Source organism: Salvelinus sp. IW2-2015, linkage group LG22, assembly GCF_002910315.2.
Source record: "Salvelinus sp. IW2-2015 linkage group LG22, ASM291031v2, whole genome shotgun sequence".
Taxonomy (NCBI): Eukaryota; Metazoa; Chordata; class Actinopteri; order Salmoniformes; family Salmonidae; genus Salvelinus; species Salvelinus sp. IW2-2015.
Window position 1 is genome coordinate 5,960,303 of NC_036862.1, and position 15,882 is coordinate 5,976,184.

The 15,882-nt window shown below is 43.4% G+C and overlaps 1 protein-coding gene across 3 annotated transcripts in view; it reads left to right on the forward strand.

Moving 5' to 3' along the window:
- The window catches only part of LOC111949708 (uncharacterized), a 387,379-nt gene that overhangs the window by 32,968 nt on the left and 338,529 nt on the right, over nt 1–15,882 (forward strand). For all 3 annotated transcript variants that reach the window (XM_070433985.1, XM_070433984.1, XM_070433983.1), the window contains 3 exons: nt 27–258; nt 5,145–5,287; nt 15,715–15,815. In XM_070433985.1, the coding sequence (XP_070290086.1) occupies nt 27–258; nt 5,145–5,287; nt 15,715–15,815 (476 nt within the window). The remainder of the gene's footprint in view (nt 1–26; nt 259–5,144; nt 5,288–15,714; nt 15,816–15,882) is intronic.

Consider the following 15,882-nt stretch of genomic DNA (forward strand, 5'->3'; position numbering starts at 1 on the left):
ATCAATTGTTATAACCTGTCCCACAGACCTTTATGATGAACACCAGCTTTGCTGTGGAAATGTCCAAGGAAGGAAGGTCCTGACCAAAAGGTCTAGTCACCACCGGTGCTGTGGAGACCACCAGTTTGACCAGCGAAGCCACTGCTGCTGTTTTGATTCGGAACCACTATCTCCAGAGCCTCTCAATGCAAGCTGCTGTGCATCATCAGGGTTTAATGTTTTTCAGCACAGAGCAATTGCTCAGAATTCTCCAAACTGGTAAGGTTGCCTTTGGCCTTCAACCATATACTGAACCTCATGTCTCACTTTCTTTATTCATGTTAATGAAATGGGTAACAGTCAGGTTTTAAAATAATAATTTCGATATCCTACAGCTAAAAGCAACAATTGGGGTGGCATCCGTTGCTTTATTTTCCTTGTGGGTTCATGCTTTTGGCCTAGGTATTGGTCAGCCAGACACGGCGCTAGGATTCTTGCTCTCTCGGTGCTAAGGGGGAGCTTGACCAATACGCTGGGTGCTAAGAAAAGTCGATTTTCATGACTTCAGAGTTAAGGAAGTTCTCGTTTTTTCAATAAAAGCAGATATGATAGCACATTTGATATAAATGTAGCAGTCTTTATTACGTACCACAGGAGAACCAAGAAATTGAGTGACACCACGGCTGTCTTTTGGCTTATGTCGATCTGCAATAGTATTGTGAAAAGACGGGACAGGAACAGTCTCCAATGCACCATCTGTCAAGTGTTTCTTTGTGTTCTCAGACTTACAATCACATTCATACATAAAGCCATAATGTATAGTATAAAATAACCAGTCCTTAATACAAATGTATAATCTTAATTCTTGGACAATAGAACCATACCTGCAATAGTATTGTGAAAATACAGGAAAGGAAAACATCAGTCCAATGCACCATCTGACAAGTTTTTCCATATGTAACCGGTGCAGCTGTAACTCTGCGTTTTGGGGTTGATTGAGACAAGACGTGGACTTGAGATCAGGTAGTTTTAATTAAGCAGAATTCACTCTGCATCCGGCATCCAAAAGAAAAACATTTGTAGAACACATGTTCTGCGAATCGTCGCCTCTTTCTACAACAGATGCACAATACAAAGGACTGGGATCGTTTGAGGAGCTAGCCATCGTTCACACATACATACCGTAGCTAGCTATTAACCACATGTTGAATTCAGAATGTTGATATCCTAAAAAGTACAATTACAAGTGCATCTTAACAATACCATCCACTTATGAGTAACCTCTAAATATACATTATTCATGAACAAAACACTGTGTATGACTTCATGCTTAAAAGAATCAAACTTTTCTGAAGACAGAAAAAGCGTGCCTACCTCTGTGCATCAAAATGATTTCAGCACGCAGGGCAAAACGTAAATACACACTCCCCTACTCCCAGGATGCAGGCATGCATAATAACAAATCAACATTACATTAATATATGAACCTGGTGAAATTCACAGTACTTAAACTGTTACATATACAGGAGCATGAAGAAAGGTAAAACACATATCCTGTCTCACATCCCCTATACATTGCTCTATGCTCGATCTATCAGTGTTGACAGTACCGAAATACAACACTGCAAAACAAACAAGCTACAACGTGATATGTCTATCCCATTCAACCTTAGAGGGTCAAAACTACATCTCCCACAACGCAACGCCAGCACCAGTCGGCAGCTCAGCTAACCGTCTGCATCACAGAAAGGCATGCTAGCTAGCAACACTTTAGCACTCAGAACTATATTAACAAAAAACACTGGACGTTATATGTTTCATTAGTCACACTCCCTTATAACAAATATCCACAGCATTAACCTTGGGATGTTTTATTTATTTCACGTTATGGACTTCTACAAAAGAGGTATCTGCAACACATACCTTTCTCTGTTCTCGACTGAGAACGGGAGCTACGGGTAGTACCATGGTGTTAGTAGGTGACGCAAGCACCCAGATGAAATTAAATGTATTTTATGAAACAAAACCCGAAGATGTTATCATTCAGCTACTGTAGCTGCCTACCTAACAACATCAACACCTTGTCAATCCTCATACCACCTACGATTGAAGTAGCGATCCTGCTGTCCAACTTGTGGCTGGATAACGCCGAAGAGGGCGCCTTGGTTCTTCAACAGGTGACTGGCTTAAATCACAGGGATCGGTGGCTGTGTTGACACTCATTTTATCTCCCTCTTCTTTGCCCCCATCGGAGACGGGGTCTGGATTTTCATTTACTATCCGCACTCTTCTCTTGATCAGAAAACGGTCCATCGCAACGCGGAGAGATAGTCGACTAGCTAGCTAGAAGTTAGCTCACTTTTACGTATAACTCTAGGAAGTGAACGCAACACCCTGCTACAACAACTCCCCGTGGAGTGAAATAGGTATGGGACCTACATGTAGGTGCGAGTAAGGATGACAAAGGCAGAGAATTTACCGTTTACTGGGAATTTATTCCGTCACACGGTAATTTTGGGGAAAAGGGGCTGAACGGAATCAAAGCAAAGAAAGTAAATGTCAAAGCCCCCTCCTACCTTACCTGCCTACCCACCTATCTTAGCACCACCTGGTGCGCTAACCAAAATACAGGGTGTGGTCCGCCCAGGTCTTACCTAGTGTGTATAGACAGTAAATACGACGGGTTATGTATGCCCGCAAGCCTCTTGCCTAAGCACTCCCTAAGTGCCTTCCCCTTCCACCCTGGGAACAAATGAAACAGAAAAGTACAAACAAGTTCAATAATCAACACAGTCCTTTGGACATAAACATACCTCGGCAGGACCGCTACAAAATACACTGCTCAAAAAAATAAAGGGAACACTTAAACAACACAATGTAACTCCAAGTCAATCACACTTCTGTGAAATTCAAACTGTCCACTTAGGAAGCAACACTGATTGACAATACATTTCACATGCTGTTGTGCAAATGGAATAACACAGGGGAAATTATAGGCAATTAGCAAGACACCCCCAATAAAGGAAGTGGTTCTGCAGGTGGTGACCACAGACCACTTCTCAGTTCCTATGCTTCCTGGCTGATGTTTTGGTCACTTTTGAATACTGGCGGTGCTTTCACTCTAGTGGTAGCATGAGACGGAGTCTACAACCCACACAAGTGGCTCAGGTAGTGCAGTCATCCAGGTGGCACATCAATGCGAGCTGTGGCAAAACGGTTTGCTGTGTCTGTCAGCGTAGTGTCCAGAGCATGGAGGCGCTACCAGGAGACAGGCCAGTACATCAGGAGACGTGGAGGAGGGCAACAACCCAGCAGCAGGACCCTACCCTCGCCTTTGTGCAAGGAGGAGCAGGAGACCTGCAAAGAGCCCTGCAAAATGACCTCCAGCAGGCCACAAATGTGCATGTGTCTGCTCAAACGGTCAGAAACAAATCCATGAGGGTGGTATGAGGGCCCGACGTCCACAGGTGGGGGTTGTGCTTACAGCCCAACACCGTGCAGGACGTTTGGCATTTGCCAGAGACACCAAGATTGGCAAATTCGCCACTGGCGCCCTGTGCTCTTCACAGATGAAAGCAGGTTCACACTGAGCACATGTGACAGACGTGACAGAGTCTGGAGACGCCGTGGAGAACGCTCTGCTGCCTGCAACATCCTCCAGCATGACCGGTTTGGCGGTGGTCAGTCATGGTGTGGGGTGGCATTTCTTTGGGGGCCGCACAGCCCTCCATATGCTCACCAGAGGTAGCCTGACTGCCATTAGGTACCGAGATGAGATCCTCAGACCCTTGTGAAACCATATGCTGGTGCGGTTGGACCTGGTTCCTCCTAATGCAAGACAATGCTAGACCTCATGTGGCTGGAGTGTGTCAGCAGTTCCTGCAAGAGGAAGGCATTGATGCTATGGACTGGCCGCGCCCGTTCCCCAGACCTGAATCCAATTGAGCACATCTGGACATCATGTCTCGCTCCATCCACCAATGCCACGTTGCACCACAGACTGTCCAGGAGTTGCGGATGCTTTAGTCCAGGTCTGGGAGGGAGATCCCTCAGGAGACCATCCGCCACCTCATCAGGAGCATGCCCGCAGGCGTTGTAGGTAAGTCATACAGGCACGTGGGGCCACACACACTACTGAGCCTCATTTTGACTTGTTTTAAGGACATTACATCAAAGTTGGATCAGCCTGTAGTGTGGTTTTCCACTTTAATTTTGAGTGTGACTCCAAATCCAGACCTCCATGGGTTATAAATTTGATTTCCATTGATAATTTTTTGTGTGATTTGTTGTCAGCACATTCAACTATGTAAAGAAAAAAGTATTTAATAAGAATATTTCATTCATTCAGATCTAGGATGTGTTATTTTAGTGTTCTCTTTATTTCTTTGAGCAGTGTACTTCACAAAACCCTGTCTCTCAGCAAAAAACAACATAGGACATAATAGTCATCTTTCTGAGAAACAAACCAACATATAATACAACCCTCAGCTCTATCTGAGAAACAACTAACCCAGGATATAACCCTCAGCTCTCTCAGAGCCGCAGAAGGAGTCTAATGGGAAACAGCTGTATCCTGACGAGGGGGCGGGGTCAGTTCCAATCTGCAGCTGACCAATCAGCTGCTTAGGGGAATCCAGGAAAGCCATTTCATAAAATACAACACATACAAATACACAAACCACAAGACAGAAACTGGGATCGTAACACTCACATAACGTAGCCTAACTGCGCGAACACCCCTACACACACACACACACGCTGCCAGGGATCGGATTGGGACAGAATAGCTGGTTATTAACTTTTACAATATATACTATATATATTTTTTTTTTTAAATACTAAAACGCTTAACTGGGGCTATGCAGATTTGTGACGTGGCTATAGCACCCCCTAGCCCCGGTGTAGCGCCGTGCCTGGCCAACAACCACATTGACACTGTGATTATTAAAGTGGGCACTTTAATTGTAAACCTTTGTCTGTAGAACAAGAGTGGTGGAATAGTTAGAAACATGATGGTGGATTATATTTTTTAAACTATTCTTGTATGTGTATGTATTAAATGTATGTGTATTTGTGTACATTGTGTTTGTTTATGTGTCTTTATGTGCATGTGTTTGTATTGCATCTAAGTGTGTGTGTCTCTCTCGCTCTCCACATGCCTCCAGTATGCCTGGGAAGAAGCCTTGTGGTCTAGGTGCCTGTTTCAACCCAACAACAGAGCGTTGCTGTGTGAACCCTAGCTCTCACCAGGGTCAAAGTTACTCTCATGACCAGGCCCGCTGTGATGGAACACTCAGCCACACCCCATGTAAGACAGCACAAGGTGCCCTGCTAGTGTCTGTATGTTTGTGTGTTTCAGAGGAGGCTGGTGGGAAGAGCAATAGGAGGACAGGCTCATTGTAATGGCTGGAATGGAATAAATGGAACGGTATCAAACATATACAAACCACATGTTTGACTCCACTCCATCTATTAAATTCCAGCCGATGAGACGGTCCTCCTATAGTTTCTCCCACCAGCCTCCTTTGGTGTGTATGTACACTTGCTGTTTCCATGACAGACTGACCAGGTGAAAGCTATATTCCCTTATTGATGTCACTTGTTAAATCCACTTCAGTCAGTGTAGATAAAGGGGAGGAGACAGGTTAAAACCTCTGAGATGTCAAGTCCCTCGTTTAGGGGACCTGCGTGGTTCTGGTACCGGTTCCGACTGACAGGATGTGAAATCTGAAACCACTTGAAGCTGGGATGTCCCTCCTATCATTTCATTCTGTCTTCAGACTGTCCGTCAACTCCTGTCTAAACCCTATGTCACAGCCACTGATCAAGCACATGCCTGCAATCATTACATCGTAGCGCAGCAGTAGAGAGTGGTTTCAGAGATTAATTCATATCCATCTGTGGTGTGTATTCATGGCTTCCCCAAAATATTTACCAGTAAACAATTTATCTTTAGTCTCTGTGTTTCATCATTTTCCTTAACCCTTGTGTTGTCTTAAGGGTCAAAAATGACCCGCCACTATGTTTAACAGCAGAGAAAACTAAATTACATTTTTTCAACTTGAAATTTGATGACTTTTCCTAGAGTGACCCCAACAGCAGTTCTCTCTCTGTGAATCTAACCCCAAGAAGTTCTGGAAAACGGTTAAAGACCTGGAGAATAAACCTTTCTCCTCACAGCTGCCCATGTCCCTTAAAGTTTATGATGTGGTAGTTACTGACAAGAAGCACATGGCTGAGCTCATTAATCACCACTTCAATAAGTCAGGATTCCTATTTGACTTAGACATGCCTCGTTGCCCGTCCAGACATTTCCTCATCTCCCACCCCTTCTAATGCAACTAGCCCTGATGCTCCTCCATCTTTTCCCCCTGCCCCTCTACAAAGTTTCTCCCTGCAGGTGGTCACTGAGTCCGACGTGCTAAAGGAGCTCCTTAAACTTGACCCCCAAAAACCATCTGGGTCAGATTGTTTAGACCCTTTCTTCTTTAATGTTGCTGCCCCTATAATCGCCAGGCCTATCTCTGACCTCTCTCCTCTCTGGGGAGGTTCCCATTGCTTGGAAGGCAGCCACAGTTAGTCCTTTATTTAAAGGGGGAGATCAAGCTGATCCTAACTGTTTTAGGCCTATTTCTACTTAGCCCTGTTTATCAAAAATGTTTGAAAAACCTGGCAATAATCAACTGACTGGCTTTCTTGATGTCTATAGTATTCTCTCTGGTATGCAATCTGGTTACCGCTCAGGTTATGGATGTGTCACTGCAACCTTAAAGGTCCTCTATGATGTCACTATTACCCTTGATTCTAAGCAATGTTGTGCTGCTATTTTTATTGACTTGGCCAAAGCTCTTGATACGGTAGACCATTCCATTCTTGTGGGCCGGCTAAGGAGTATTGGTGTCTCTGAGGGGTCTTTGGCCTGGTTTGCTAACTACCTCTCTCAAAGAGTGCAGTGTATAAAGTCAGAACATCTGCTGTCTCAGCCATTGCCTGTCACCAAGGGTGTACCCCAAGGCTCGATCCTAGGACCCACGCTCTTCTCAATTTACATCAACAACATAGCTCAGGCAGTAGGAAGCTCTCTCATCCATTTATATGCAGATGATACAGTCTTATACGCAACTGGCCCCTCCCTGGATTTTGTGTTAAACGCTCTACAACAAAGCTTTCTTAGTGTCCAACAAGCTTTCTCTGCCCTTAACCTTGCTCGGAACCCCTCCAAAACAAAGGTCGTGTGGTTTGGTAAGAAGAATGCACCTCTCCCCACAGGTGTGATTACTACCTCTGAGGGTTTAGAGCTTGAGGTACATCATACAAGTACTTGGGAGTATGGCTAGATGGTACGCTGTCCTTCTCTCAGCACATATCAAAGCTGTAGGCTAAAGTTAAATCTAGACTTGGTTTCCTCTATCGTAATCACTCCTCTTTCACCCCAGCTGCCAAACTAACCCTGATTCAGATGACCATCCTACCCATGCTAGACTATGGAGTAATTTATAGATCGGCAGGTAAGGGTGCTCTCGAGCGGCTAGATGTTCTCTACCATTCGGCCATCAGATTTGCCACCAATGCTCCTCATAGGGCACATCACTGCACTCTATACTCTTCTGTAAACTGGTCATCTCTATATACCCGTCGCAAGACCCACTGGTTGCTTATTTATAAAACCCTCTTACACCTCACTCCCCCCATCTGAGATATCTTCTGCAGCCATCATCCTCCACAAACAACACCCGTTCTGCCAGTCACATTCTGTTAAAGGTCACCAAAGCACACACATCCCTGGGTCGCTCTTTTCAGTTCGCTGCAGCTAGCGACTGGAACGAGCTGCAACAAACACTCAAAGTGGACAGTTATATCTCCATCTCTTCATTCAAAGACTCAATCATGAACACTCTTACTGACAGTTGTGGCTGCTTTGCATGATGTATTGCTGTCTCTACTTTCTTGCCCTTTGTGCTGCTGTCTGTGCCCAACAATATTTGTACTCTGTGTTGTGCTGCTACCATGTTGTGCTGCTGCCATGTTGTGTTGCTACCATGTTTTGTTGTCATGTGTTGCTGCCATGCTATGTTGTCATCTTAGGTCTCTCTTTATGTAGTGTTGTGTTGTCTCTCTTGTCGTGATCTTGTTTCCCTTGTTTTATTTAATACATTTTTATTTTTAACCCCATCCCCGCATGAGGCCTTTTGCCTTTTGGTAGGCTGTTATTGTAAATAATAATTTGTTCTTAACTAACATGCCAAGTAAAAAAAGAAAATCAATAAAATAAAAAATAAGAAGTAATGATGAATATTTCAAAAGGTTTCACTTGGCCGCTCTCTAAAGTGTTTCTTGTAAAATCTCAAGTCATGTAATAATTATACTGTGCAACTTAAGGTTACGGGCTAAAATGTCCAGAATGGTTGGCTGAACAAAAATGGAAAATGAAACCAACAATTTGTAGAATTTTTCCCATGTATGATTATTTTATTACCAGACCATTACCCATGCATGAATCAGCACTATATTGTCTCTGAAACATCCCTTTATATGAAACTTTGCTGTAGTGTTGGATTTGCGTGGCCCTTTATTACCATAGAAGAAAAAGGAATCTCTGCAACTCTGGTATGGTTCCAGGGTGATTTAATCAGAGCATAATAAAGATAACGTTTTGATCCAAGTTGGATCTTCATCGGGTCATACACCACTGTGAAACACACCTACTTAAATAATCTAGAGCAGTGGCGGTCGGTGCCATTTAAGTTGAGGGAGGATGATACTTTTTTTTTATGAGCTTCGTCTTATTTCTATTGGAGCATATTAGATTACTGTCATTCATATTCCATTCACTCAGCTCAATGTACCATCGATAGGTTTAGGCTACTGCATGATACTCAAACTTTCCGTGTACCCATCTTGAGGTTGCTACAACCTGGCCTATGAAATAAAATTTACATAGGTGCACAGGTCAAGAGAATTTTGAGTAATCAAGGTGACTTGATTATGCTTGCGTCTGTTTAAGAAACGTTTTTCAGCAGAATCGGCGGAATGAATAGACCCCTGATCACACGCAAACAGTTCACTTTCATAGCAGCCAGATAAAAACACTTTGCGTTGTGTATATATATAATTCCTTCTCGCAACTATCTACTGTATGCGCTCTCCTCCTCTCACCTTTTCTCTTCGCTTGTGGACTTCAGTACACAACACATCAGCTGTCTATGACCAGGCAAAAAAAATTTTTGAAGCCAAACCTTCATGTCATGACCACTAACCGCTACACACAGCCTACATCGTTGTCACGTCATAGTCACCTAGAACTAATGCGTTACTAAACCGGCTACAATCATGCAGTACAGTCAGAAAGCAGTTTAGCAGTTACACCAGCGTGCCCCGGTGGCAATAAAATAATAAAACCAAAAGCTTACCTTGACTTGGAGTTCCAGTGTTAGATAGCCATAGCCAGCTAGCTAACATAGCACCCCTCTCTGTTTTAGCTGGGTGTTTGAGTAGGCTAAACTAGCTAGCTGCATTTTTTAAAATAAATACAACAATCTCTCTCTCTCTTGCTTCTTCTTAATTTTGGAAGAAATTAATTTGCTCAAAACTGTTCAACTATTGTCTTTCTCTCTCTTTGAGTCAACTAATCACTACATGTTATGCACTGCAGTGCTAGCTAGCTGTAGCTTATGCTTTCAGTACTAGATTAATTCTCTGAACCTTTGATTGGGTGGACAACATGTCAGTTCATGCTGGAAGAGTTCTGATATGTTGGAGGACGTCCTCCGGAGGTTGTCATAATTACTGTGTAAGTCTATGGGAGGGGGTGAGAATCATGAGTCTCCTAGGTTTTGTATTGTAGTCAATGTACCCAGAGGAGAACAGAAGCTAATTGTCCTCCGGCTAAACCATGGTGCTAACCTACAAAGTGCTGTTGAGGCTACTGTAGACCTTCAGTGTATTTTAATCAATTATTTGTTGATGTGAATATATTTAGTATAGGTTTATCTAAAAATGCTAACTTTTTAAAAATGTTTCACTATTTAGATGATTATTACATTCATTGAGGATGGTCCTCCCCTTCCTCCTCTGAGGAGGATCTACTGCTCTACAGGCATGAACATCCAGTCAATTTTACATTTTAGTCATTTAGCTAGAGTTTACAGTTAGAGCATTCATCTTAAAAACTTCTTCAGGCTAGGGTCCTTTTTTCTGAATTTCCGCCTGACTGACCTGCCCAAAGTAAACTGCCTTTTACTCAGCCCCAGAAGCCAGGATATGCATATAATAGAAAACACTTTGAAGATTGTAGAAATGTTAAAATAATGTATGAGACTATAACACAATAGGTATGGTAGGAGAAAATCCAAAGAAAAACCTACACGGAAATTACTTTATTTTGAGAGCCCATGCTCTTACAATGGAATTTATAGGGTCATATCCAAATCCAGCTCCCAGATTTCAATTCCTATGGCTTCCACTAGATGTCAAAAGTCTTTGTTCAAGGTTTCAGGCTTGTTTCTTCCCAAACGATGAAGAATTTTGAGTTTTGTACTGGGAGTCAGAGTTGGAAATCAGTCTGTGCGCGCACGACGAAGAGGACTCGTACCTGCTAATTTTGCTTTCCTATTGAACATACTTCTTTCCATATGAAATATTATAGTTTAATTACATTTTAGGGTACCTGAGGATTAGATATTTTTACTTGTTTTAACAAAGTTTAGCGGTAGCTTTTTGGATTCCTTTCTCTGCATGTTGAACGAGTGGATTATTCAAATCGATTGCGCCAACTAAATGGACATTTTGGGATATAAAGAAGGATTTTATCTAACAAAACGACCATACATGTTGTAGCTGGGACCCTTTGGATTGCAAATCAGAGGAAGATTTTCAAAAAGTAAGTGAATATTTAATCGCTATTTGTGATTTTATGAAGCCTGTACCGGTAGAAAAATATGTTGATGTGGGGCGCCGTCCTCAAACAATCGCATGGCATGCTTTAGCTGTAAAGCCTATTGTAAATCAGACAATGCAGTTAGATGAACAAGAATTTAAGCTTTTAACCGATATATATGTACCTAAATGTTTAATATCCATAATTTTTATGATTATTTATTTGAATTGCGCGCCCTCCAATTTCACCAGCTTCAGGGTGGGACAGCAGTTCCACCATTGGGGTGCTAGGACAGAGCAAAACTTGGACTGGCCTGAGCGGGAGATGCTCTCCCGTAGGGTTGGGAGGGTCAAGAGACCAGAGGTGGCAGAACGGAGTGCTCGGGTTGGGGTGTAGCGTTTGAGCATAGCCTGAAGGTAGGGAGGGGCAGTCCCTCTTGCTGTTCCGTAGGCAAGCACCATGGTATTTTAGTGGATGCGAGCTTTGACTAGAAGCCAGTGGAGTGTGCGGCGGAGCGGGTTGACATGGGAGACCTTGGGAAGGTTGAAAACCAGGCGGGCTGCAGCGTTCTGGATAAATTGCAGTGGTTTGATGGCACAAGCAGGGAGCCCAGCCAGTGAGTTGGGCTCCCAGATGGGAGATGACAAGTGCCTGGATTAGGAGCAGTGCCGCTCCCTGTGTGAGGTGGGGTCTTACTCTACGGATGTTGTAGAGCCTGAACCTACAGGAGCAAGTCACTGAGTTGATCTTTGCAGAAAACGACAGGGTCACACAAAGGTTCTTTGCACTCTGGCAGGGCGACACTGGAGTTGTCAACCATGATGGAGATGTCTTTGAGCAGACAGGCCTTCTTGTCGAGGTTGAGCTTTAGGTGGTGGGCTGACATCCAAGCTGAGATATCTGCCTGGCACGCAGAGACACGTGTCGCCACCTTGGTGTCAAAAGGGGTGAAGGAGAAAAGTAGTTGTCATCCGCATAGCAATGATAAGAGAGACCAGTGAGGATATGACAGAGCTGAGTGACTTGGTGTATAGAGAGAAGAGCAGAGGACCTAGAACCGAGCCCTGGGGGACACAAGTAGTGAGAGTACGTGGTGCAGACACAGATTCTCTCCACTTCACCTGGTAGGAGCAGCCTGCCAGGTAGGATGCAATCCAAGAGTGTGCAGAGCCTGAGACGCACAGCCCTGAGAGGGTGGAGAGGAGGATCTGATGGTTCACGGTGTCGAAGGCAGTGAATAGACCTGGGAGGAGGAGAACAGAGCAGAGCGAGACAGTTTGGCAGTGCGGAGAGCCTCCGTGACACAGAGAAGAGCAGTCTCGGTTGAGTGACCTGTCTTGAAGCCTGACTGGTTAGGGTAAGAAGATCGTTCTGAAAGAGATAATGAGAAAGTTGATCAGAGACGCACGCTCAAGTGTTTTGAAAAGAAAGGGATACAGGTCTATAGTTTTAGAGGTCAGATAGTCAAGTGTTTATTTTCCTGAGGAGGAGAGCGACTTGGGCCATTTTGAAGTCAGGGAAGATGCAGCCAGTGGTCATTGATGGGGGGAGTGAGGAATGGGAGAAGGTCTCTAGAGATGGTCTGGAGGAGGGGATGGGGTCGAGTGGGGAGGTTGTCAGGTAAACAGACCTCTCTAGTCGCAGAATTTCATCTGGAAAGAGAGGAGAGAAAGAGGTCAAGGCGTAGGGTAGTTCTGTGTGAGTGGGACCAGTGGACTCAAAAGGCTGAGTGAATGAGGAGCGGATGTCATCAACCTTCTTTTCAAAGTGGAAGGGGTGGAGGATTAAGGAGGGAGGAGAAGGTGTAAAGAGTTCCCTAGGGTTAGAGTTAGAAGCTTGAAATTTAGAGTGATAGAAAGTAGCTTTAGCAGTGAATACAGATGAAGAGAAGGTAGATAAGAGGAAGTGAAAGGATGATGGGTCCTCCAGAGGTTTAGTTTTCCTCCAGTTTCGCTCAGCTGCCCGCAGCCCTGTTCTGTAAGCTCCCATTGAGTCACTTCGCCATAGAGCAAGAGGGTAGGGCCAAGCTGTCCGGGAGGAAATGGAACAGTGCGAGTCATAGGATGCGGAAAGGGAGGAGAGTAGGGTCGAAGAGGCAGAATCAGGAGACAGGAGGGAGAAGGATTTAGCAGAAGGGAGAGATGATAGGATAAAAGAGAGTTGGTGCGAGAGCGAAGGTTGTCAATACCCCACCAAGGTGGCCTAGAGGCTCTGAGCTTCTTTTTAGAACAATGCCCTATAGACTCTCGGGCCTAGCTCCTCATGTATCAGAGACATAGCAGAGCTGGTACTCACAAATAGCAGTTTTATGTATAGAAGTAACTTTTTTCTACCAACAAAAGGAACTGCTATGGGGAGTACGATGGCCCCCAATTATGCCAATCTTTAAGGGACTTTTAGAACACGATTGCATTCTCAACCCTGAGCAAAATCCCTTTCTATTGAAGATCAAACTATATCGACGTTATATAAATTATGTATTTGGTATTATTTAATGGGACTCTTGAGAGTCTTGAGATGCTACATGAGTTTCTTAATAAGTAAAATGATCATCTTCGTTTCACCACGTACTTTGATTACTCTAGTGTCAGCTTCCTTGACATTTAGAGCATCAAAGAAAATGACACACTCCTCACCGATCTATACAGCAAGCCCACAGATCGAAACACACTTCTAAGACGTGATAGTTTCCACCCTATTCCTCCTAAAGAAAAGCCTCCTGATCAGTCAGTTAAAACATGTCTGTAGAATTTGTAACATTGACAATTTCCTTTTGGAGTCCTTTTGGATACATTCTCTCAACACTCTGTCTCCAAGTGGCCCAAACAAGAAACTAGACATAATCTTTTCTATAAAATGTGTCATGCTCACAGGGGGCTGCCCTTTTTAAAAATTCTTCCTATATTATATCAAATTGTATACAAAATGATTGACGCATTTGTCTCACCCGTGCACGTACAGTGCATTCAGAAAGTATTCAGACCCCTTCACTTTTTCCATATTTTGTTACGTTACAGCCATCTAACATGGATTAAATTGTATTTTTTTCCTCAGCAATCTACACACAATACCCCATAATGACGAAGCAAAAACTGAAATATCACATTTTACATGAATTATTCAGACCCTTTACTCAGTACTTTCTTGAAGCACCTTTGGCAGCAATTACAACCTCGAGTCTTCTTAGGTATGACGCTACAAGCTTGGCACACCTGTATTTGGGGAGTTTCTCCCATTCTTCTCTTTAGATCCTCTCAWGCTCTGTCAGGTTGGATGGGGAGCGTTGCTSCACAGCTTTTTTCAAGTCTCTCAAGAGATGTTGTCTCGAAGCCACTACTGCRTTGTCTTGGCTGTATACTTAGGTTCGTTGTCCTGTTGGAAGGTGAACCTTCGCCCCAGTCTGAGGTCCTGAGTGCTCTGGACCTCCTTTTCATCAAGGATCTTTCTGTACTTTGCTCCGTTCATCTTTCTCTCAATCCTGACTAGTCTCCCAGTCCCTGCCGGTGAAAAACATCCCCACAGCATGATGCTGCCACCAACATGCTTCATCGTAGGGATGGTATAGGCCAGGTAATGAGCGGTGCCTGGTTTCATCCAGACGTGACGCTTGGCATTCACGCCAAAGAGTTCAAATCTTGGTTTCATCAGACCAGAGAATCTTTTTTCTCGTGGAGAGTCCTTTAGGTGCCGTTTACTGAGTGGCTTCCGTCTGGCCACTGTACCATAAAGGCCTGATTGGTGGAGTGCTGCAGAGATGGTTGTCCTTCTGGAAGGTTCTCACATCTCCACAGAGGAACTCTGGCGCTCTATCAGTGACCATTGAGTCAATTGCATTTACCACAGGTACAACTCCAATCAAGTTGTAGAAACATCTCAAGGATGATCAATGGAAACAAGATGCACCTGAGCTCAATTTCAGGTATCATAGCAAAGTGTCTGAATATTTAAGTAAATAAGGTATTTGTTTTTCATTTTTAATAAGGCTGTAACGTAGAAAAAAAGCCAAGGGGTCTGAATATTTTACGAATGGACTGTATATCAGCCTGTTTGACATGGATTATTTACCATTCTTAATTTGATTTGAAAAAAATACTATTGTATACTATGGTATAAATACTATATTGTTCACTGTTATGTTTTTGCTGACTTTACTGTAGTATTTACAGTTAACTGTTGTAAAAGAACTGTAGTGTATATACTATAGTAATTAATGTAGTGTTTTTGCAGACTGTACTCTACTGTAGTATTCCTGTACTGCTTTTGCATTACTTTAGTATTTACTATAGTGTTTTTATTTTTATTGTCTTTGACATAAGTGGAGGCTTTCTCCTTCAGGAAACCTACTGAAGAAATACTAAAAGAGCACATTTTCCATAACCKGTAGGTAGGCAGGCAGGACTGTGCTCTGGATAGTTCAGTGCTTCTGCTCTTTTCTATAACCTGTAAGGAACACAATATGGTCTATACTTGGCATGGCGGTTTGTCAATTATGGGTGGCCCAAATTGTGATGTGGGGGAGGGGAATGGGCAGAGTATATGAACATTGAATAGTGTAGGATTTACTATAGTTTAATAAAAATGGGGGGGGGGGGGTGGACTGTAGTGTTTTGCGGACATTACTGTATTTTTTACAGTAGTGTTTTTTTCAGATAATACTAGTATTTACTGTAGTATTCTATACTACAACATTGTATTGTAAATACTACACCATGATTGAGGATACTATAATGTGTAGTATAGTATACTGCAGTTTACTATATAATTCTATAGTAATTTCTGTAGTGTTCTGTAGTATTTTTTCCATGTGGGTCACCACCATCACTATCACTGTCTTCCTCTCTTCCCATCTCTCTAACCAGGTCACTACCATGGTGCTAGCTGTGGCTCTCAGGTTTACAATCCAAACATCAACATCTGCTGTGCCGGGAAGCTGTCCAATAGGGTGCTTGGAAAAAACCTGGTAAGTCCATTAGCCCACAGAGCTTAGGCCCATAGTTAGCCCACAGAGCTTAGGCTATAGTTAGCCA